The sequence below is a fragment of the Sturnira hondurensis genome, unplaced genomic scaffold, assembly GCF_014824575.4.
Source record: "Sturnira hondurensis isolate 20B ecotype Veracruz unplaced genomic scaffold, ASM1482457v3 Scaffold0000648, whole genome shotgun sequence".
NCBI lineage: Eukaryota > Metazoa > Chordata > Mammalia > Chiroptera > Phyllostomidae > Sturnira > Sturnira hondurensis.
This window is the reverse complement of record NW_028073279.1, coordinates 9420848-9445565: the sequence shown is the minus strand read 5'-3', so window position 1 is coordinate 9445565 and position 24718 is coordinate 9420848. Positions and strand designations below refer to the sequence as shown.

At 42.3% G+C, this 24718-nt stretch overlaps 1 protein-coding gene across 2 annotated transcripts in view; it reads left to right on the top strand.

The window, feature by feature from the left end:
- The window catches only part of CACHD1 (cache domain containing 1), a 212800-nt gene that overhangs the window by 164575 nt on the left and 23507 nt on the right, over positions 1–24718 (top strand). For both annotated transcript variants that reach the window (XM_037043383.1, XM_037043392.1), the window contains 9 exons: positions 3235–3384; positions 7117–7350; positions 10238–10387; positions 11018–11141; positions 11958–12075; positions 16373–16541; positions 18004–18146; positions 18798–18979; positions 20209–20319. In XM_037043383.1, coding sequence (XP_036899278.1) covers positions 3235–3384; positions 7117–7350; positions 10238–10387; positions 11018–11141; positions 11958–12075; positions 16373–16541; positions 18004–18146; positions 18798–18979; positions 20209–20319 — 1381 coding nt within the window. The remainder of the gene's footprint in view (positions 1–3234; positions 3385–7116; positions 7351–10237; positions 10388–11017; positions 11142–11957; positions 12076–16372; positions 16542–18003; positions 18147–18797; positions 18980–20208; positions 20320–24718) is intronic.

Genomic DNA, 24718 nt, shown 5'->3' with positions numbered 1-24718 from the left:
CTAGACGGGCTTGCCAAGTGGAGAGTCCATTGCATTTTCTTCTAGGTACATGCTAAGTTGTTGGTCTGCCCCAAGTCCCTATAATTACTCAGCCCTGACGTTACTAATCACAGGGTTTAAAATTCCACTGAGTGACTAGATGGGATATTCTAATAAGTAAAAGTAAATCAGACCAAAATTTGCAGGCGTGGTATCTAAGAATAGAAAAATAACTCAATTTGGATTGAAGATAGGACAGGAATGGAGACAGGGACGGGGCCTAGACCGCGAGGATGCTCATCAAATGTGTATCTTCTTGTGGGGATGGAGAGGGAATACCCTGGCTGCTAAAGGGACTTGTGGGCTGCAGGCCTTCCAGCTCTCCATATACGGGCCTGTGCCCTAAAACCAGGTCTCGGTGACAACGTGCTTAATCAGACTCCTAAAGCCAAGTAAGACGCTCAGTGGGTGTTTTTTAAAGTCGGTTTTACAGGTGTATCCAGGAATTTATCACACAGTACCTTTGCCACAGGACAACAGATTGTCTCATAACTTTAGAACAATCTGCAACTTTAAGGGAGATATTTGCAGGTATGAGTTTGTAACATTGGAAAAATATTATCACCTAGTTTAAGACAGAGATNCTCTCCATATACGGGCCTGTGCCCTAAAACCAGGTCTCGGTGACAACGTGCTTAATCAGAATCCTAAAGCCAAGTAAGATGCTCAGTGGGTGTTTTTTAAAGTCGGTTTTACAGGTGTATCCAGGAATTTATCACACAGTACCTTTGCGACAGGACAACAGATTGTCTCATAACTTTAGAACAATCTGAAACTTTAAGGGAGATATTTGCAGGTATGAGTTTGTAACATTGGAAAAATATTATCACCTAGTTTAAGACAGAGATATTCCTAAGCTGATGGACCTTTTGTGTGTATTTCATCAGTATTTACTTCCTAATTTCTGATAGTGTGATATAAATTTGAAGTTAGTGTTTTACTAGAGAATTATTCAAGCATCAAAATTGGCTTTAAAACTTGCTTGTATGTGGGGGGAAGGGACAGTGGGGAGAAGGGTTTTCAGGAACTGCTATCAAGGACACAAGGACAGAACCAAGGAGGAGGGTGGAAGCAAGGGAAGGAGGTGGGTTTGGAAGAGGTGCGGGGAGAGGGGAGGAGAAAATATGGGCAATGTAATTGGACAACAATAAAATAATTTTAAAAAGACTTGTTTGTATGCTAAGTCCTAATAGTAACTAAGCGATAGCAACTTTGAGTGGATTTACTTCTTTGAGTCAAATGTTATCGAATCAGTTCATTTGCCTGCAGCATTGATTCAACATAAATGATCTACTCAGTGGTACATAATAAAGGACACTTTCCAAGTCTAAATTGGAAATCTATAAATTGCAGGAACTTTAAGCCTGGTATCCTCAACATTGTGAGGATAATTTTTTAAAAGAGTCAGTGTATACATTATCTGTTGCTTATTAACCAATTACCCCAACACTCGGTGACTTCAAATAATAAGCATTTATTATTTTGGTAACTGTAGGTCAGGAATTCGGGCACAGCCTAGCCGGGTAACTGTGGTTAAAGGTGTCCCATGAGGTCGCAGTCAAACTATCGGCCAGTGTTGCTGTTTTCTCGAAGTTCAACCTGGGAAGGATTTGCTTCCCTGTTCACTCAAACGGGTGCTGGCAGGATCCAGTCCTCAGGGCCTCGATTCCATGCCTCTCCACAGAACAGCTGCCTAGGTGCTATCTGGCTTCTGTCCGGGAGAGAGAGCACCAGGGGTAGAAGCCCCCCGTCTTCTTGTAACCTAACCTCTCCCGTCACCTCTGCTGCTGTGAGTGGCTAACTCCAGCCCACACGCCCAGGGAGACAGACTGCCGCCCAGGGAGACAGACTGCCGCCCAGGGAGACAGACTGCCGCCCAGGGAGACAGACTGCTGCCCAGGGAGACAGACTGCCGCCCAGGGAGACAGACTGCCGCCCAGGGATGCTTATGTCCAGTGCTGGGATCACTGGGGGACCAGCTTGGGGATCGCCTGTCACAGCAACTGTGAAGTAACCTCTACTAATGACAACAATTAGGGCCTGAAGAAATAAGCATATCACATATTGTTTAAATATGTATTTCTCAATAAAAAATGCAAACTGATATGCAGGATGTCTTACAAATCTGTATTGAATCGAAGAATCTCAGATTAGAAAGAAAATGTAAAAATCGAGTTCCCTTCCTTCCTTCCTTCCATTAAAGCCATTATTCGGCCTCTTTCTCTGGGTTTGTTATACAGGAAATCTATCTTTTTTGGTTTGGGGTGAATGCACTTGAAAGGAGTTCTTCACACTGAAATAACATGACTTCTCAATTAACTGCTCCCATTAGCCCTAGTAGGAAAACAGTTTTAATCTCGAGTCCTAGGTGCTCCTCAACACCACTACACGAGTTTTGTTTTGTGTCTGGGTGTATGGTACGCTTTCTTCTTTGTCTTTTGCCCTCTGCTGTCAGCCACCCCTCTGCTTTCAGTCTTTTCTTACGTTGACCGCTGAGTTCTCCCAGCGCCCCCGTGAAGTAAGTTCTGTCATCCCCACGGTGTGGACAAGGACGTGTGGGTGGAGAGAGGTTCAGAAATCTGCCTGCATCACCCAGATGCAGCTTGTAGGTACCAAAGCCGGGAGTCGAACCCAGGCAGCCTGGCTCCTACATCTGTGTTTTATTGCTCTTCTACCCGGGCGAGTTTTAAAAATAAAAACAATTTGGGACTACTCAGTGTGGGGAACATAACTGCACACATCTCAAGAGCTCCTGGAAGAAACACCATTTTAAAAGGCTAGTCCCTCCCCCACCCAGAAAAAAAAATGTGCATTCTTGGCAAGAACCCTGAGTCACTAAGGAAAAGATTAAATAGGATCCTTAAGCCTCATTTTCAGAAGGCAGAAGAGACTCCCATTTTGGATAGCTAAATTACCTGAACCATGGGTGCCTAAAGGAAATCTCCTTTTATCTGGGAAATTTATTAGGAACACTCCTTTACCTGACAGTGGATGAATGAGGCCTCGTTGTCCACAAAGGGCAGCATGGATGAGAAGCAGAGGAGGGGAGATGAAAGCCCAGCATCAAATGCGGAGGAGCAGGAACGGTGGGCCAGGCAGGTCCTTGAGGCGGTAAAGTCCGGGGGACGTGACAAAGAAATGGAACTGCTGCCTTGAGCCAGAATCCAAGGTAACAATTTGTATGTTTTTGTTTAGATACAGACATGGTCATAATTTACCTGTCAGCTGGCATTACATCAAAGGACTCTTCGGAAGAAGATAAAAAGGCGACTCTCCGAATCATCAATGAAGAAAATAGCTTCCTAAACAACTCCGTGATGATTCTCACCTATGCCCTCATGAACGGTAGGTAGCGTTTCGAGATGTCTCTTTCAGATGAAAGTTCTCTCTAAGTGTATGCTGCTTTCATAAAAATAGAAAAGAACCCTCGCGGTGTGCTTTGATGAAGGGCATTAGGAGAGGGCACCTAGGCAGCTTCCTTCCTGAGCCCAGCTTTCTCTCTCTCATGTGGGCATTCGGGACATGTGTTAGACAGTCCTTTCTCTCCGTCTCTCCAGCCAGCAGCTCATTTCTAAACCTTCTCCAGTTATGTGGTCTTGCAGAGCAGTCTGCACAACTCCTTCCCCACCCCCCACCCCATTTCTTCTTCATATTCTTGATTTTTGATACTGCGTGGAGGTAACTAAGTTTTTTCTCTGATTTAAGCAAGCCAGGGCACTGACCGACATTCTTCTGTGAGACTGTGAATATCGCATTTCCCCACTGACTCACACCCTGAAGCCTTTTCTGCTACTTGCTCCTCCTCAGCTTTCTGAGCTGTCTGTATAATGGAGACAAATGCTACCTACTTGGCAGGGTTGTTGTGGAGATTCGCCCTACGTCTTAAACACCCAGGACAGTGCCTGACACCTGCAAGAAGCTCGTTGAAGTTCTTGTGGGGTTTTTTGTTTGTTTTTGCTGTTAAATCGGACATTAATTATGTGAAAGGATTCAGTCAGTTGGGAGATCTGAGGAAATGCTCAGTACCTTTCCTTCTGTCCCCAACCTGTCCTCCAGTCTGACCACAGCTCAGTGTTCTGACCTCTCTGCTGTATCTTGTCTCCCTGCCTGTTAACGCGTTGCTCTCTCAAAACATCTTCAGGCCCCTCGTTGTCCGTTCCAGGCTCTTGTTTCTAAGAGGCCGTGTCTGGATCCAGCACCCCTTCCCACCTATGGCCTCTATTTCCCCCATCCACTTCCACAGTTCCGTGTAGAACCACTTGGCTTTAGGCACAGTTGTTCTCATATTTTGACGTGCCGAAGATTACGTGAAGTTATTTCTGTGAAAAAGCAGGCTCCCAGGCAGTGCCCTCTGCTTTTCTTTCAGACCCTCTTGGGTGGGGTCCTGGAATGTGAATTTGGGGCTGCACGGTGCTTTCCCAGGTATTTTGTGGACTGCACGTGGCAGAGCACCAGGTGTGTGGTCCAGAGGTTCTGGGTTCCGATCTCCATCTGTTAGCCGTGAGGCTTATTGCAAGTTCCAGCTTTGCTTTAGGCTGCAGTTTTGTCTGTAAAAGGAAAGAATAAAATATACATGGGATTGCCATGATAATAAATGAACAAGATAGGATGCGTTTAAGGTTCCTGACACAGCACCTGGTAAGCGACCAGTCCCTCAGAGCAGGTGAAGGAGAGAATGAAAGACTGTGATTTCCATATAGGATGGCTCCAAGGCAGAGGTGCTTCCCCCCAACACCGCAGCCGGGTTGTTCCCCAGGATGTGTACGCACTGCCACGTGCATGTTGCCTGTTAACCCTAGTATTGTGCTCACACACATAGTGGTGTCTCTTCCCTCCTCTCCCACCAAACTCGAGCTTCTCAGACAGGAGCAATGCTTTGGTGTCCATGTATAACAGATTTATCATTGGGATTCCAATGTACAAAATTATGGGGAAAACGGGGAAAGTACAGAAGAGTTGGGGATTCAAAGTTAAGCAACCAGCTCTGGTGTGGGTGAACAAGTCGGAGCCTATAGGAATCTCTAGAGCCTAGAGAGATTGAAGGCCATTTAGGAGGCCTGGTGTGGAAGTCGATGGGAGGTTGTTAGCTCTTCGTGGCTGCTGCCTCTGTGAATTCCGAGTGAAGTGGCTGGGGTGGGATCACCCTGGGTGAGCCAGCCAGCAGCTGGGGAAGGAAACTGGATCAGATCAGAGTGAATGAGACAAACTAGGACATTCTGGTTCTTCTGCATCTTTCACCCTCTCTCACTTCTCCTCTTAAATCTCACAGCACTTCTCTTTTGTTCACCTTTAACCTGGAGGCATAAAAGGAAGGGGATTCTGGGAAATGTAGTTCCCAGCATGACTGTTGATAATAGAATCATCCAGCATACTTAAACCAGTCTGCACCTCTACTGCCAGCCCTGTATAACAACATTTCTTGATAGGCTGATATAAAATTCCCAATCTCTGATAGCCTTGCATCCCACACTTTTCTTCTTTAGCTAGAGGATATTCCTGTTAATTACTTTTCTTTTACATTTTGAGAGCACCAAGTAGTACATGACAAAGAAAGAAAATGTATTTATTGCCTTAACTTGTCTCCTTTTATCATTCACCTCTGGGAGCATCTGACCTTCTCAGGGGTGGAAGGTCAGGGATCAGGGATCAGTCATGTGTTTTGTGTTGTCATTTACTCCTAAAGGTACCACTTACCCCCAATCTCAACTTTATGTCACACAAAGGGAACAATAATCTGGTTCTGACTTTCCCTAAGCATTGCATGAGGGGAACAAAAGCCAAATTATTAAAATACAGTATGTTAAGAAAGAAATGATATCCACTAGATACTGCTATGACTTTAGAAATAAACTCAAAAGGCTAAGAGTGTATACACTCCCCATTATACAGTGCTAATGTCACATGAGGTAGGTGAGTCGTGAACTCTTCAGATTTTTTTAAATGACTAAATAGTTCAAGAACATGAGGCGAAGCCTCTTTAAAACTCATTGGTAGGATCTCAGTAGTGATTGAAATCATTTGAATTTGTTTACAGTGGTACCCATATGGGATCAGTTACTAATCCTCTTGACTGTGTTCCAACAATAGCAAACCAAAATTTTTAAAGGTTTATTGAATTTTTGTGCTATAGATTACAGATGTTGCAGAACAGTACATCCCAATATGCCTAAATCTTTTACAAACTTTTAAAACTGTCTAAACGTAAAAAATATACATAAAATACATCAAATCCAGTATTACCCTAACAATACCATCCGTGAAAACATTTGCAATTAAAATGAGCCTAAAGACACAGTGTTTGGAGGCATCCTGAATACAGTCCATAACTCTTTCATTTCGTTGCATGAGACTTTGGCAAGTGTTTAATAGGCGAGGATGTAAGAAATGAAATGATAAACCTCTGTCCCTTAAACTCTTACAACTTCATCTACTTATTTAAATTAAATGCAGACTTCTTCATCATGACTTTTGCTTTCAAATGTTAAATGCAAAAAAATAAATATAATTAAACTTTTAGGGAAGAACATCTTTGCTAAATGGGGCTTCTTTATTTACTGGTGTGTTTTTCATTGTTGCCTTTTTTTAAAGATTCTGTTTATTATTTTTATAGAGATGGGAAGGGAAGGAGAATGAGAGGGAGAAACAATGACCAGTTGCCTCTCATGTGTCCCCAGCTGAGGACCTGGCCTGCAACCCAGGCGTGTGCCCTGACTGGGAATCAAACCAGTGTGACCTTTCATTTTGCAGGCTGGCACTCAGTCCACTGAGCCGTACCAGTCAGGGCATCCTTGTTGCCTTTTAAAGAACCCCTTTGCACTCTTGTTCCTCAGCAAGAACAAAGCCTGATTTGTATTCTTTCCTCAGATAGTCAAGAGTGCAAAGGGGTTCTTTAAAAGGCAACAATGATGCCCAGAGTCCAGATTGTCTCTGCAAAGACCTCTTTGGTGGAGGGGTCATCGTTTGGCAGAGTCATTACAAGACCTCAGCCATGCCCTAATATTAGCTCTAAGCAGCAAGGTTTTATAGAAATGTACGCCATTTTGCCTTACATTGTCTTTCCTTGGCTTCTCATTTCAGATGGGGTGACTGGTTTGAAAGAGCTGGCTTTCCTGAGAGATCTGGCTGAGCAGAACTCGGGGAAGTATGGCGTGCCAGACCGGACAGCCTTGCCTGTGATTAAGGGGAGCATGATGGTGCTGAACCAGCTGAGTAACCTGGAGACCACAGTTGGCAGGTTCTACACCAACCTTCCCAACCGGATGATTGACGAAGCTGTCTTCAGCCTCCCCTTCTCCGATGAGATGGGAGATGGTGAGTTTGGAGGAAACTTCCTGTTAAAAGAAAGGGAAAGGGAGTGGACGTGAGTCCACGAGGAGCATAATTTTAGATGTTGTTCAATGCCTGCCTGTGAGCATTGGGGGCTCTGGGCAGGTGAGGGAGTGGACGTTTCTTCCCCTGGTCAGAGGGTTGCCTGAGCCCACTGCACCCCGCTCAGTTGACATAATGAGCAAGAATACCTACTCGTGAGGATTCCCCATATCCAGAAGTTAGTGAGTTGGAACTAGAGAGTAACTTTGCATAGCTGGTGGTGAATAAAGCTCAATAGTGCTTAGAGTTCAGCCTCGGAGGCAGAGCGACATGGTGTAGTCAACAAACACAGGCGTGGCCTAAGGGAGGATCTCGAACCCCACTGTGCAGCGGAGTTCTCGGTAACTTAACCTTCTTAATTCCCATTTGGTCATCTGTTAAAAAGGTAATAACATTTTTCATGTAATTAATTCTTGAGTTCATTAGGATTGTAAGATTAGCACCTGGTGTTCTTCTCAACCGTAATTACTGCTCTTGTTTTATTTATTTACTTTACCTTGGTTATTATTGCTATTATCATTATCCTAGTCACAATTTACCCATAATTTATTACTTTGGTTTTGTTACTATTATCATCATCATCACCCTCATGTGACAAGTTGGGTGAAATTTGTAATCTTCTCGTGATTAAATTTACTGGTCTGTAAAATGGGAAAGATAATACTGCCCTCAACACAGTTGTGAAGGTCAGTTGCACTGTGTTTGTAAAGCATCTAGGAAAACGCCAGGCCAACTGCAGACGCCCAGTAAAGGTACAACCTTTTCTTGTCCGTCTCATATTGTTGCTTATTCTTTTTCCCACACCTTCCCTCTCTGCTTCCTTGACAGAAAAGATTGAAGAGGTAGGTAATTACTAGCCAAACAGACAAAACCACCCCTTGAGATTGATTTTCATGTTCCTTTAACTAGGGATTCTCACGAATACAGGTATTCAGAGGAAACTTGTGTATAAAAAGTAAGACGCCTATAGAGAGCCTGTTTTCTAGAATTAGGTAGACATGTTTTTTTCCTATAAGGAAGAAATATGGTAGTTGCTGCTACACCCTGATTTTTTAATCTTTTCTATTTCTGGCAGCCCCAGGGAAGTGTGTAGGGTAAGAATACCCACCTTTAGACAAAGTTTCTTTCTTTTATAGGGAATGTCAAGCCCCAAATGTGAGTGACCTTTTATTCATTTGACCAGTGTAGTAACTGAGTGCCAGCTAAGGATCATGCCAGGCAGTGATGGGTGAGGCAAACATCCCCCCACAACAAGTATTGAAGTCTGATAAGAAAAAGAGGGCTCAATAGGCTTAGTTAATGTCCATTCTCTCACATAGTTATACATTTTTTTCTTGTAACGAAAACTTTTAAAATCTCTCTTAGCAACTTAGAAATACACAGTACAGTATTATTAATAGTAGTCAATGTGCTATACAGTACGTCCTCAAAACATACTCATCTTATAACTGGGCGTAACTTTTCATAAGTTTTCCACTGTTGTACCCACTTCCTCCTGTAGTGAGATGATGGCTTGACCATCACAGCAACTCAGCAATATCATGTTGATATTACCAAGTGGACCTCATACCTGATTCTCTGTATGGAAGCCCATGCCTTGTAGAAAACCTTAAGAGTATCCAAAGCCCTTTCCCGCATGTTTATTGCAGGATGGATTTGTGATGTGCTGCTAAGGCATGGATGTGCCACCAAGCCCAGGGAAGTAGTAGAGGAGGATGGAGAGAAGCTGTTTGTCTTTTTTGTTTTGAGCTCTATTTAGAGCCATAGGAGTGTAGCATTGCATGGGGTCCTAGAGATCATTTTGTTTCCGCTCCCCACCTGATACATGAAAAGTCTCGTTCCGAGAGGTGGCACGACTGAAGCCAGCACAGCAGTGAAATCAGCAGGGAAGTTTCTTCCTGATGCTCAGAGCCGTGCCCTGGCCTGCTGCCACGCTCTTGCCTATGCATTTTCCTCCCTGTTGCTTTTCTCTTCCCCTAGCTCTCCTGTTGGGTTGGTATGGCCTAAGAGCCAAAAACAGTTTTTATATTTTTAAACCCTTGTTTAAAAAAAAAAAAAAAGAAACAAAAAAGTATACATAATAGGGACTGTATAACCCACAACGCCTAAAATACTTACTATCTACTTCTTTACCTAAGTTTGTAAATTCCTCATCCAAGTGACAAGAAATATGTTTCTTTGGAAATGTAGTGTCTCCTTTAGCTACTCAGAGTTTTCAGTGGTCAGAAAACAAGATTCTATACCTAAGTTTTTTCTCTCCATCTTCCTGGTTTTTGGATAGGATTCATTAGTGAACCCTTATAAGCTTTCCTTTATCCATAATGTCTTCTCATCTCACAGCCCCTAGACATCAGTACAGCAGTTACTATTGTGTCCATTCAACACACATGGAAATCAGGCCTCAGAGAAGTTACATCCAATGAAATATGCATGATTCATACGGGGCACTGCTGGGTAGAACCCAGATACTTGGATACCTTGTGTCTTTCAAGTTCAGCCGAGTTTTCCACACCCCAGGAAGTAGAGTGATGTATGAAGTACTGATGATGATTGGCACTGATCTGGAATATCGCGTCCTTTAAGGTGAAAAATAGTGGAAAATGTACACATTGCCTCAATTTAACCAAGCTATCTGACCTCCCAAAAGGCTGTTTCCCTGGTACTCTCACGCTGTTGGGAAAGGCAGTGATTGGTTACTGGATCACACCAGAAACTTTTCTTCCCGGTGAAATTGAGATGGGTGGTGGCAGCCTCTGTGACTCACCAGCACACAGCCCCAGTCCTCATCCTTCTCTGCTAGTCTTTGGATTTTTCTTTTTCTAACCCATAGGTTTGATAATGACTGTGAGTAAACCCTGTTATTTTGGAAACCTGCTTCTGGGAATTGTAGGTGTGGACGTGAACCTGGCTTACATCCTTGAAGATGTGACGTATTACCAAGACTCTTTGGCTTCCTATACTTTTCTCATAGATGACAAAGGTAATCTGCTAAAAATTAATCATGGGAAATAGTCATTTCTTTAGCAACCTGAAAAAATAACCTATAGATATTCTGATCCTAGCCAAATAGAAAATGATAATATTTTTACAAATGTGACTAGGACTACTATTTATAGTACAACACTATAAAAACGACAGAATGAATCTAAAATTATGCATTTGTTCCTATGTTGTGTTGAGGGTTAGGTAACAGCTTTTTGTAACGTCAGGAAATTGGACTTGAGGGTTGAATGACACATAGAATGTGAAACTTTGGTTAGATTTTTTTTTTTTTTTTTGCGTTTTTGGTCTCTATTATTGTCTTTGGATGTACTGGCAGGAGGGTTTATATGATGGATTATAACATTGCATAAAACAAAGACCAAGCAACCAGTACCTCCAATATATTCTTCACTAGACAAATGTTCGATAATTTAAGACATCTTTCCACACTTCAGGGGTTTTGTGCAAAAACCCATAAACCACGTTCAGTTTTTGTTGGGCTGGTGAGTTCGTACAGAGAAGCGGAGCGCTGGGCAGCCGTCCCAGAGTGTTGCACGGTTCTCTTGATTACATCCCATTCTGCCTGCAGCCTTGTTCCATGGCCTGCGTTTCTGTTGTCTTATTTCAGGCTATACACTTATGCACCCGTCCCTCACCAGGCCATATTTACTGTCAGAACCCCCTCTTCATACCGACATCATCCATTATGAAAATATCCCCAAATTTGAGTTGGTTCGGCAAAACATTCTAAGGTAAGGAAAAGGTGAGGGCTGTGGCATTTTGTTTTTCTCTGAGAATGGGATCCTTTGAGGTCAGGCGTGAGTGTTTATTACAGGGTCCAAAACAAGTGTATACATTGTTTTAATGTTATCAATAGTATGCTCACTGTTTTTTTCCTAAGACTAATAATAGCCCAAAACATGTTTACTTTGAGTAATAGGTAAGGTCTCTCAGAACTCTTATTTGGGAGAAATGGCTGTGGAGTCCAATTCTGTGTTTACGTTGCCTTTAATTGTAAAATCAGATATATGTTATCTCATTTAAAAAAAGAATACTCCCATTGTACTAAGTTGAAAAATGTTGGCAAAATGAAAGGTTAAGTTGAGGACCAGCTCTGTAGCATGCCAGAAAATCACTTGGCAAGGTAATGTCCATTCCAAGTTGACAGCGCAATCATATACAACATTTTCTCTTGAAATAAAAAACAGATTGGATTTTTTCCAGCCATGATACATTATTTTGGCAGATGGTAACCTATAGAGAAATGGGTTTTTGTGCTCACTGGTTTTCAAGTAATAACTGAGTGATTTGAGACAGCGTAGTTTCTGGAAAGAATTAGAATTGCTGGGGGGGGGGAGTACCGAGGTGGAGAGTGAGGAATGTTTTTAGTGCAGAGCTGATACGACGCTTTTAGAACATTGAAAGTCTTGCATTATCTCCCTAAAAAGTGATGAGCTTCATTGCTTTTGAAAATCTGGAGATACTCATGGCCTCTCAGCTTCTCCCCAGCCTATAATTAAATGCTTAATTTTTATCTTTCACCTGAAACATCCCGTTCTCCAACGCAGCCTCCCTCTGGGCAGCCAGATCATCGCGGTGCCCGTGAACTCCTCCCTGTCCTGGCACGTCAACAAGCTGCGGGACACGGGGAAGGAGGCATACAACGTCAGCTACGCCTGGAAGATGGTGAGTGAGGGTGGCGCCTGGCCGGGGCCACCGCGGGTGCAGTGCGCCCCGTCACGCAGGGATTCTGGGGACCTTGGCGCGGGCACAGCTACTCCTCGGTTTTAAAGTGGTTGGAAAAAGAAGAGACGTTTCAGATGTTTTAGAGCTTCTTCCCTTTTTTATTTCTAAAACCGAGTATTGTCCATGATGAGTAAGTCAAGCCCTATGAAAGGATAGAAAGTAGACAGTAAACTGTGCTCTTCCCTCCACCCTGACTTTCACCTTCTGTTCCCCAGAAATGACCACTTTGGTCAGTTTCCAGAAACTTTTATCCAGCCCTGACTGGTGTGGCTCAGTGGGTTGGGCATTGTCCTGCAAAAGCAAAAGGTTGTGGGTTCAATTCCCTGTCAGGGTACATGCCTGTGTTGTGGGTTCAGTCCCTGGTTGGGGCTCATAAAAGAGACAGCCAATTGATATTTCTCCCTCACACTGATGTTTCGCTCCTTATCTTTCTCCCTTCCCAAAGTCTTTTAACAATTTTTTATCTACACACAGGCATGTAGATCAGTGTATGTGTGTATGTTCATGGGCATGCACGTTTAATGGCTGTGTGGTATTACATAGACCAAATTTCTGTAACAGTTCCCTAGTCACACACATTTAGCTATTGTCCAGTTAGTTTTTATTGTTTTACACTCAAATTTTGGAAGTGGGGAATTTAAGAAAGATATGAAAGCATAAATGCCCTCTGCTAACATAGTCCCAAGAAAAGAAACTTTGACGTTAGAATTTAGATAATTCAGATTCACCGCAAGTGGGTTGGCAGTTTAGCCATAACTTGGGGCGCCCACTGCAGCTCTGCCCCCCGCAGCTCTGCCCCCCACAGCTCTGTCCCCCGCAGCTCTGCCCACCGCAGCTCTGCCTACCGCAGCTCTGCCCACCGAAGCCCTTCCCACTAGCCTCATTCAGACAGTGGGCCACAGAGAAGCACAGCCTAGTGCTCACCATCCATACTACTTCGCTTCTGTCCTTAACTCCCTTTTCCAGGGACACCCTACGTGCTGTTATGGGGCCCTTGATATTATAATTGGCCAAAAGAAGAGTGGACTTCCATTTTTATCTTCTGATTTTAATCATTAATGTTCAAATGCAGTCACACTTGAGCTTCCCTTGGATGGCCCTGTCGGGTGTTTAACCTGTTAACTCCAATAGGGTCTATGTATTTATCCCTTTAGGAACTACTTATTGGACATTCATGATGAGCTAAATAGAATGATGCTCTCTCAGCCTTCATGGGGCATCCAGTGGTGTGGTGGATACAGACCATCAAACAGCTTCACGCAGTGCCCGTGTCTGGCATAGGAGTCACAAGAGTTCGAAGTAGCCAGCATGGTTTACACATGACTCTCCCTCCTCTGACCTTATTTGGTTCTGAAAGCATCTTATGCAACAAGAAATAGCTACAATGAAAACAAAAGCAAACAAAACAATAAAGGAAACTTTTTGGGAAACTTACATTTATAAGCTAAATTCTACTGATATTTTATTATTTAATAATACGCATTTGAGGAAGGTCAAAGTCTTTGAAATTCTCTGAGTCAGTTCATTTTCAGGATTTTTTTAGAATGATTGAAGCATCTTTATTTTTATATATTTAAATAGTTTAAGTAAAGACGAATTGCTTAATTCTTATATCAGAAAGTTTGAGCCAGACACCAGAATACTAGATTGAACAATAATTTGGACTTGAAATTGGAGGTTCTTTACCTCCAGTCTATCCTGATTGAAGCCGACGCAGTTACATCCTGGGAAAATATCTACCTTAATATGTGCTGGCATTAAAAGAGAAAGAAGGAAATGTAGGCATTTTTAAGACCTTCTTTGTATAGAAATAAACCCAATGTTAACATTTTGAAAAGAACTATTATCTTATTAAGATAGGCGTTTTGTTTGTTTATCTGTTTGTCAGTTTAGTGATGTCGGTAAATTCTGGCCTCTCTGTTCCACCAAATGGGTGTAATCATGTAATCAGTTGAAGAAGTATCAGCTTTCTCAGAGTTCTGAAATTGTCAAGAACATCAATATCAAGTGAAAAATGAAAGGGTAATAAGTAATGAGATTGGAGCTTTAAATCAAAGGCTGGCCTGGTTACCTGACAGTGAGAGGAAATATTTTTAAGCTCTTTTTGAGTTACTTTAGGGGAGGGGTAGTAGGTACTCAAGTTGTTTTTTAGGAATAAAATAGATTCCTCTACTGAATAATCCAAATAGACTTAGCCTGTGCTGAGAATAATTGGTTAAATGGCTTAGCATCTTTACATGTAGCATATATTGATGGATTATTTCACTGGATTAATTTAAATATAACATGAGGGATTATGTTAGGAGCCTGAAGAGATTACCACTCTATCTCTGTAATTCAAGTCCATTTTCGAGCACTTGAGGAGGCTGCATGCTGTGAGGGAAGGAAGTGCGGACTCTCAGAGGCATTATGATGTCCCTGTGTTGCTCAGCCACGCCTCACTTCAACACACGAATCCCATGGGCAGCCGGTGAAAAATCCACTCCTCAGTCACAGAGAGCCGTCTGCAGACATTATAATCCGGAATGCAGAGACTGTGGTTTTCAGAGAAGAACGTAATAGGGAGACCTGTGCTGAAATCTGTGTTCCTTGTAGCTAAGAACTATTCATAAACAAATATTTATAAATGTTTATAAAGTATTCTAGGGTGACTTTGTTTTTAATTGTCTGAATTTTTTAAATGACAACAGACAGGCAATATTATACTAGTTTCAGGTATAACAACATAATGATTAGACGTTTATACACCTTACTAAGTGATAACCCCAGCAGGTCCAGGACTTGGGATAACTTTATTTTTCTCTTACTAAATAGACACGATCATAAACTTATTTTGGTAAAGTTTTTATCTCTTGGTACCTTGGAACATGCAACACAGGAAAGCAACTGGAAGGATGATTCAGTGAGTTGGAAGAAAGGAAACAGTAACTGCCACTTGGGAGCTCCCTGTCATTTTCTAATTTGGTGGGTGGAGGAAGAGGATTACATTTGCTAATCTAAGTGAATATCCTCAGTTGCGATTTTGAAAGCAGTTTCAAAAAGATGGAAATTTCTCCTGTGTTTAAAAAGATTCTGCCACTGTCCTCATAAACCCGAAACTACACTTAACTCTAACCTGTCTAGTTAAAATTTTCTCCTTGATCATTAAGTAAATCCTTTGAGCTGCTTTCATTCTGATTTAGCTGGTTATCACTCTTCATTTATGTACAGACTATCTTTTAAATAGATTCTGTCCATCTCCTAACACAATGGACTTGAGGAGATTGGCTCTCTTCTGGTTTTAAGTCTAGGAGCTAGAACTGAGTGGCTCAACTTGGTTTTTGATACTTTGGTGGACTTTTTTTTTTTTACAAAATTTTATACAAGTATTCATTCTTAGGAGCAAAGTGAGTTTGGAAGTACTCCCACATATAAGCTGAATAGATAAGGCTAAGCTACAGTACTTCTGTCCTGGTCTGAAGTGACATGTCAGGCAGGCTTTGTGAGGGAGCTACGGGGTCCGTACTTGTCGTGAGTCGGAAAGCCGGGTCATGTACCACCAGGGGAAGAGAAGGTTGGATGGGACGAATAAACCAGATTCTCTATGGGCTGTATATGTGGATTCATAATTTGCTTTAAAAATAGGCATTTCTTGAAACCCTCATTGCAAAACCAAGTATATACAGCCTCGGCACAAATAATGTCCCATTTTTTATTACAAAATCATAAGCATGAATTCTGTAACATCACAATATCACACTCAAGCACACCATATGGCATTTTAGGTGAAATTTTCAAATTAAAACTATAAATTATTACACCCGCATTATTACCCTACCAACCACACTCAAGCAGGCCTGACTTCTGCTGGGCCCTGTGTGTTAAATTGCATTTCAAACCTTATAGGAAATAACAGTTGTGTTCTCACACCATGTTCCAGCTTAAGTAAGCAAAAGAGGGCTGGGCTCATTGTTCAAAGGGACTAGATTTTCTAATCCCATTATTAGCTTCATAATTTTCTATTACACACATTAATTTCCTTGTATCAGAAAGGGAAATAGAAAACAGAAAATGTAATTTTTGCCAGAGATATTGTCTGTCCTGCCATCTTCGTGTCTTTCTTTCACTCATCACCTCATCACACATTTTTCCATGTGGGATAGGAGGCAGAGGCAGCAGAATATAATGCAGGGCAGAGTCACTATTCCCAGAAACCCTCGCCTTCTGTATTGGAAATTCTTTATTGGTTTTTCCCCAGGTACAAGACACTTCCTTTATCCTCTGCATTGTGGTGATACAACCAGAAATACCCGTCAGACAACTGAAGAACCTCAACACCGTCCCAAGCAGCAAGCTGCTGTACCACCGGCTGGACCTCTTGGGCCAGCCCAGTGCCTGCCTCCACTTCAAGCAGCTGGCCACTCTAGGTAAAGCCTTGCGCTTCTCTGCTTCTCTGTGGTCTTACTCATAATAGCTCACCGTAAATATCAGTTTGAATTTAAAAAAAAAAAAGATGTTGCATGTCTGCAGTGCCACTTTGGGGATGCTAATGTGAAAACAGTTTAAGGCCTTACCTTAAGACCTGGTTCTCCAGCAAACACTGCGGTGAAGATTTGTGTGTTGATTTATTAAGGATGGGCCCTCAGAAGAAAGCAGCGACAAAGTAAGGGAAACAGGATAGGAAAGGAGGAGAAAGCAAGCAAGAGTTTAATTTTAGGTGACGTTGCAGCCTCAGCCTAATCCTGGAAGGGGGCTTTGGAGTTTAATTATACTGCAGTTTGCCCGGGCTCAAGAAAGGTGCTGCACTTCCATATTCCATAGTCACTTTCAGCTTTCGGCTAGCGCCTGCAGAAGAGGGTTTGGTAGCCCAAAGACTGTCTGTCAGAGAGAGTTGTAGATACGGCCCAATAAGAGGCAAGCACTCAGATGGGGAGTCAGGGGATATGGGGACTGGGGGGCATACAGTGCAGGAGTGGAGAAATAGTGAAAGGAACCCCAGAATGGCAAACCTGTGTATCTGTATAGCACATCTGTGTCTACCACAGGTCCTTGTCTTCAAAAGAGTTTAGGAAATAGGCAAATAATTTTTAAAAAGCAAAAGGGAATTTACATTTGTTATTTGTTACATTTCTTCCTCCGAGTTGACTTACTACACATGAGGACGTTGGGTTTGTTGGAAATACAGACCGCTCCCATAGTAACCCAGAAAGCAGCAGGGTTGGACTGTCACTCATGCCCCTCCCAGGCCACAATGCCACCTCTTGTACTGCATGCTGCCATGCGCCAGGCCCATGCTAGGCATTTACGGTGTGTGTTGTCAAAACAACACAGTACGCTCACAGTACTGTAAAATAGGTGTTCTCTGTTCTGCTGTTGAAATATTTAGGGTTCAAAAATCGTAACAGCTGGCAAACTGAGTTAGAAGGGCCGATCAAGAATAGAAGCCACCAGTGCTGAGTATGAGAGCACGTGTTCGGTTTCCCTAGTTAAATATTGTCTGGATATGAGATCAGGAGACCGGGACAGGCTAAATAGGACACATTCCAGCCAGGACACAGCGGAGCCCAGATTCAACTCCATCTGACTCCATGTCACATGCTGCCTCCTTGGTCCTAGTAAGTGTATTACGTGTATCTTGAACATTGGCCATTTCAGGCACTTATATATTTGTACGTGTATCTCTTCTGGTTCACTCATGACTATAAGCTCCCTGAAGGGAGAGAAATGTGGCATTTTTCCTTTTCAGCTCATTGTCAAGTTCTTTGTTTTCCTTATGGGAGACTCCATGCCACCACGGCTGATGGATTGGCAGATCCTTAGGGATGCTCCTGTTTGGGCCTGAGATGAAGTCTCAGCCTTCTCAGGCCTGCCTCATCTGCTCTCTTTCAGAAAGTCCAACCGTCATGCTGTCTGCTGGCAGTTTTTCCTCCCCCTACGAGCACCTCAGCCAGCCAGAGACAAAGCGCATGGTGGAGCACTACACAGCCTATCTCAGTGACAACACCCGCCTCATTGCTAACCCAGGGCTCAAGGTGAGCGCTGGCCATTTCTGGTCTGCCCAGAAAGGCCTAGGAGGGCTGCTGGCAGGGAATCTCCAAAGTGGGAAGCCCAGCTCTGGGTGTGTGCCTTTGGCTGCAGAGCCAGAGAGACAGACAGTGTGCGGCCCTGGGGAGGTTGGTTGGGGATGACCCTTCTGATGGATTAAGAAGCCCTGTGGGCCAGATGAAGACTTTTAGGGGGACCTTAGAGGCACTAGGGGTTTTCTAGGTTGTAGGTGTGCTTTGCAGATCAATAAAACTTTCCCAGACCCATTTTTCCCAGGAGAAAGAAGTAAAGTGCCCCTCTCGTCTGTTGAGATAAATACGATGAAGTTTAAGAAGCAGAGGGTTAGCTGGGTGTGTGTGTGTGTGTGTGTGAGAGAGAGAGAGAGAGAGAGGCTTCACTCTCTTGCCTCAGTAGGATGAACAATGGAGTAAACCACACATTCACACATCCACTGGCTATATTTCAGTAAGCTTTTGTTTTCACCAAGTTTGGCTATATCCATCTGCTGTGGAAAGATTTTTAAGAAGTAATTGGGCTTGGCTTCTCTGCAAGAGAGCTTTGGGAAGCCCTGCCAGCAGGCCGCTCTCTTTTCATGTGCGTCTTAAAGGATCCCTGCTATGTCTTCCTTTGTCGCCCAGTTCTCTGTCAGAAATGAAGTAATGGCTACCAGCCACGTCACAGATGAATGGATGACACAAATGGAAATGAGCAGCCTGAACACGTACATTGTCCGCCGTTACATAGCAACACCCAATGGCGTCCTCAGAATTTATCCTGGTTCCCTCATGGACAAAGCATTTGATCCCACGAGGAGACAATGGTGAGTTGTCGGGGCTTGCGTTATCAAAGGTTCCCCCAAATCCTGGAGAGGCACGATAAGTAAATACTGTACAGCAACTTCAGGCAGTCACATTAAAGAAGATAACTTTCATGGCACTGAAAACGTATTTTTTGTTAGTTTTTTAAAATGTATTAATCACAGCTTTGTGGGTTTCCTCTGTGTACAGTGTTTTATCTCTTCGGTGGAATTTTGAGATTGAAATGCTTTATGCTAGGCCATTTCAGTTCCTAGAGGTTGACTTGATTCCTGCTTCGTGTGCAAGGTGTCTGCAGAGACACCTTACTTAGTGTCATTGCATGTGACTGTGGCATCAAATTACAGCTCATGTACAACCTATGAAAAATGAACATGTATGAATTTTAAAACTTTTTTTTTCCTTCTGGGCTTTCTTTGTCCTCTGGCTTTCAAAACACAAGTGCTGGTCAGGTGGTACAGCAGGGGAGCAACTGGGCACAAAAATAAAATGTCTAGTCTTGTGCTGCTTGGTAACCAGGTGACTAATGAGTCGGCCACCGTTTTACTGCCTGTTCCTCTCCCCGTACCAACCCAGGGCACGTTTCTATGTGCCGAATTGTATTTGTTTCTGTTTCATTCACTAATTTTTTTTATTTTAGCATGTAAAACATCTATAGAATAGAGTCTTTTAAAAGTTCAATGCAGTATCTTTTTTAAAGGACTTACAGAAGTCCTAAGTTCAGTATCTTTTTTAAAGGAGCGTTTTATATTTTCTGACCTCTTGTGTTGATACTACGGTCAGACATTAAAGATATGAGCCTTTAGAAAGGTGTGATATGAGCCTAAAGATACGAGCCATTTTGAATTTTATTGTAAATAGGCACTATTAATAAGAAATATTTTTGATCTTTTTAAAAACTTGGTCACTTACAGTTTGCATTCAGTATTATGTTGTATTATTTTCAAGTGTACTGCAGCGGGGTTCTACCATCGCGAACATGACAAAGGGCTCCCCCTGCTATTTCCAGTACCCACCTGGCCCCAGCGATTACATGATTATTCACTGTATTTCCTGTGCTGTCCTTTCCATCCCCATGGTTATTTTTTGACTGCCTATCTGTACTTCTCAATCCTTTCACTTTCTTCACTCAGTCCCCCGTAAATATTGTTTTGAATTACAAGCTCTCTTTTCTTTAAAATTTGCAGAGTTGTTCAGACCCTAAAACAGCATGACTTTCTTTGGTCTCCATTAGGTATCTCCATGCAGTCGCTAACCCAGGGCTGATTTCTCTGACTGGCCCTTACTTGGATGTTGGAGGAGCCGGCTATGTGGTGACCATCAGTCATACAATCCACTCATCCAGGTAATGCTGTAATTTTTAGGCATTTCTTGAACATAGCAAGGGTATTGTGAAAATTTCAGCAGATTAGTGGCAAAAGCAGGACCTTTGAAGGGAGGCAAGCTGAGGCGTGAGTATCTTCTCCAGCTGTGTCACCTTGGCTTCCCTGTGCTTCCTTCTGCCGTCTGTAAAATGGGGGCAATACTACCTCACGGGGTTGAGTCATGCTGAGCTCATAGCCCTGTTCTTGGCAGCCAGGATGATGCTTAGGAAGAAGAAAAGGAAAGATGTTGGATTCAGTAGAGCACGTTGTAGAAATGTCAGTGTGAAACCAATCCCAGAAGCAGCAATAGGAGCCTGGCAATTATCATCACTAGAGTATTTTCCAAAGGAAAGGGCCATTTTTGGTGGAGGGAAAAAGGAGTCAAGACATCAGATTTATGACCTCTTGTACTGGAGTCTAACTCTTTAGAACTATATAGGAGTTTGTTGTTTTTACTTTGTCTTCTCACTGCCTCCTAAAAAATGAAAGGGCATTTTGAAAATTGACTTTCCGGGAATGCTATAAAATGTCACTGTCAACTGTAAATATATTCAGAGTGCTTTATAGTTCCTGTTTTTGACGTTTCTGTATTTAATCTGCAAATGTCAGTGAAGTGAAGGCTAGTCGAACACCTTGAACACATTTTTAACCCCTTCATTTTACAAGTAGTTATTTTTTCCCTAGCAACCCAGAAAGACCCTATTTTAACTGGTACCTATAATGCTACCTTAAAATTTGTGGGAGACAAGTTTCCTTGCTTAACTTTATGCTTTCCACTGGTGCTCATTATATATCGAGTGATTGACATTCGGTAGAATTCTTCTAATGCAGGTTCACTGGGAGCAGGAATTGGGAAGCAGGGCTGTGTGGCACTCCATCGTGACCTGTGTCTCCGCAGAAAGCAGAGCCCTGCCACCAGCCATGTTTTGATTTCTTTGCAGGGTGCACTGTATCTGTTTGGCTCTGTCAGCTGCTTCCATACTGTAATATTTCACATATAAGCAAGGAAATACTCATTTTGAGCAGACCTTTTCAGTGTTTTCATTAACAGGCCATCTGCCAGGCATACGCCTACTATTGTCTGAGTAGCTAGGCTTGTCATCACTTCTACACTAATCAGTTGAGAAAAATAAATATAGAGGATTTCTTTAAGGGGGCGGCAGTTACCTTGGTTTTTGATGCCAATGGAACGGGCTCTTAAAGGTATCATAGGGAAGCAGGTTGAAAACAATGACCGTGTGTTTCTTACTTGGTCTCTGACATTCCACCAGGCTTCTCACACCTGCCACTCGTTGTCCATATCCGTGAGCTTCTCCTCCTGCCTTCTGTGCCGTGTTCTTTTCGTTGGCACAGTGGGGTTGCCACTGGGAGGTACAGATTTTAATGCTCATATGCATTAGTACATGTACATGTTTGGGGGAATTGGAATGGGTAGGAGAATTTTCACTGAGTTTATTTATAAATATTTATGGTGTCAGTCCAAATGAAGCATGATGGAAATATGAGGGGCGTTCTAGTTAGAAATACCGCACTTTGCCGTATACAATGCACACTTTTTGACCAAATTTTTTAGGGAAAAATAAGGATGCACATTCTACGTCGGTAGTACTAGTTCCATATCTATTTAAATGTTTTTCGTTCTTTTATGTGTTTAAAAGTGTAACTCTTAAAAATACAAGAAAGCAATAACGATATCCATATGCAAAATAATACCCTGGAATATGACCATTGGTTTGTTTTTTTTTTCATAAGTTTACAAGCTTTTTTTTTTTTTTTTTAAAGATTTTATTTATTTATTTATTTTTAGAGGGGAAGGAGAGAGGAAGAGAAACATCAATGTATGGTTGCCTTTTTGTGCATCCCCTGCTGGTAGTTAGCCTGCAAGGAACCGGTTTGCAACCCAGGCATGTGCCCTGACTGGGAATCAAACCGCGATCGTCTGGTTCGCAGGCCCGCACTCAATCCACTGAGCTACGCCAGCCAGGGCACCATTGGTTTTGTTTCTAAATACAAATAAATACAAAATTAAATTAAAATGAAAGATTTTTTTCCTGAAAGTTTGGGACAAAAATATAGATGCACATTATACATGGCAAAATACAGTTCAGCTGCCTTATTTGGTTAGTTTTTATAGTGTGTTTAACACATATAAGTTTGGTTAAGCTTAACAAGAGTTCAGTTGCCGTTTAAATGCTGGATTCTGTCTACCAGCCACTCAGGGAGAATGAGGACCTGCTCATGAATAAGAATTCCAAGAATAAGCACCTGCTCATGCCTTGATTGATGTACAGTGTCATGGACTTGATCATTTGAACATTTCCTTAGCTGAGCATGCTTTTATCATTTAAAGCCATGTATTTTTCATTCAACACAGTTTAGAATGCAAGACAGCCACCACTTCCGGTTCTCAACCAAAGCTCTCAACAAAAGCATCCACAGCTTTAATGGACGTATTAGTAGATGGACTCTCTGCAAAGATAGTTTTTTTCAAATAATTACTAGTGATATTGGCCTCGTGTGCCAACTTGTGAACCTAATCTCCGAAGATGTGATTCTACTCTGAAACATTTGATTTGCCATTTACTATTTGTATGACTATAAACAAGTTCCTTCTTACTGTGGTTTCCTCACCCATGCAAGAGGAATATTAGGGTCTATCTCAAATGATTATTTCATGAGTACATTAAATAATGTACGTGAAGCCCTTAGGAATAGTGCCTGGCACATGGCAATGGCTCAGTAAAGGTTAAATGCCTATTACTCTGTTCCATGGCCTCTCTGAGCACAGCAGAGATCAGAATGCCCATGCCAAATGATAAGAGAATTAGCGATGATACGTGTAAAATGCTTAGCACTGTACTTAACAATATCAAATCCCAAATAAATGACAGTTATTTTCATTATCATTCTATTCCTGCTTTCAACTTCTGGCATTTTAATCGGTGGGAAGAGGGGACTTCAGCTGCTGTTCACTGTATCAGGAGGCATTCTCATTCACCCCTGGTTCGTAGATATGGTTTGGCTGATAGCTTGGGGAGGAGTTTTTCTGGCTCTTGGCTCACTCACCATTCACCCATAGTAACAGAGCTGTGGTTCTTCCATAAGCACCTGAGAATGTAGGTGTGCGTTCTTTGGACAGTGATAATGCTGATAAAGATTATGAAGTTCCATCAGTGATTAAGGGGCTAATCAGATGAGTCTTCGACAGAGAAAATCTCACAAACAGCATGGTTTATTGTACTTAGAAATGTAGAGTTGGTTTGAGTTTTCTATGATAATCTTTGTGGGTTGTTATGGTAACAGTGCACATTTTTGAAATGCAGGTAAAATATGAACATTAGACTTACATGGGCAATATGCATGCTTGTACTTCAGCTTGTTGATCATATTGGAACAGATGGCAATCAAACAGGGGAAGTTTAGAAACAAAATTAACTTGTCCCCCAAAACCAGATTTGTATTTTTTTAACTGAGGCAGCTGAAGTATTGTAGAAAGAGCCAAATTTGCATGCTGGACTGTATGCCATAAATAAAAGGTGATCGATCTTACTTAAGTCTTTTAACCATTCCAAACCTAAGTGTTCATTTTTTAAGTAGTGACCATAATTCCTTTCTGATATCTCAGCAGGAAAGTAAATGGATCGTGTAAACTTGTTCAGAAACTCCTAAGTGCTGTGCCGATCTAAGGAGACAGTGTAGCCCAATGATGAGGAGCAGTATAAACTTTAGAGATGAAGACACTGAGTTTAGCTTTTTGCTTGCACTAGTTATTCACTGTGTGACTTTTGCCAAGTACCTAATCTTCCCAAGCTCCAATTTTCTAGAAATGATATTACCCATATTTTTTGTGAAGAAATAATTGAAATGATATATACAAATGCCTACCAGAGTGCCTATAAATTGTGAACATTCATGAAATAGAGGCTGTTATAGTACTATAAGGTGATAAAGTCTCGAATTTCTTCCACAGTTGGATTTAAGTCACTTCAGTAAAAATGGGGCTTGTATTGAGGCAATAGCCTCTCAAAGATAATCCCACACCATGGTCCTCCCCCATCCCATCCCATCCCACAGTTCTGACAGCAAAGCTCCAATAGAAATGTCCTTACGGGCCATGGTCCCTTTCTCTAGTGGTTATTCATGTGGAGCGGGTGGTGGGGTGAGGCTGGGGTTTGGGGTGGTGTAAGTCAGTGTCAATGTCGGCAGTGACCAGATGGGGGCAGTTGTCTACATGGCAAAGCTAATTTCACTCCCAAGGTATGATTTTTCAAAATAGGATTTTACTTGGGAAAATTCTTTCTGAGCTTTCCAATTAGTTTTTTAAGCATTTTTTGTTTTGTGTTGTTTTGGGGTCAATAACAGTGTCATTTTTCTTTTGGT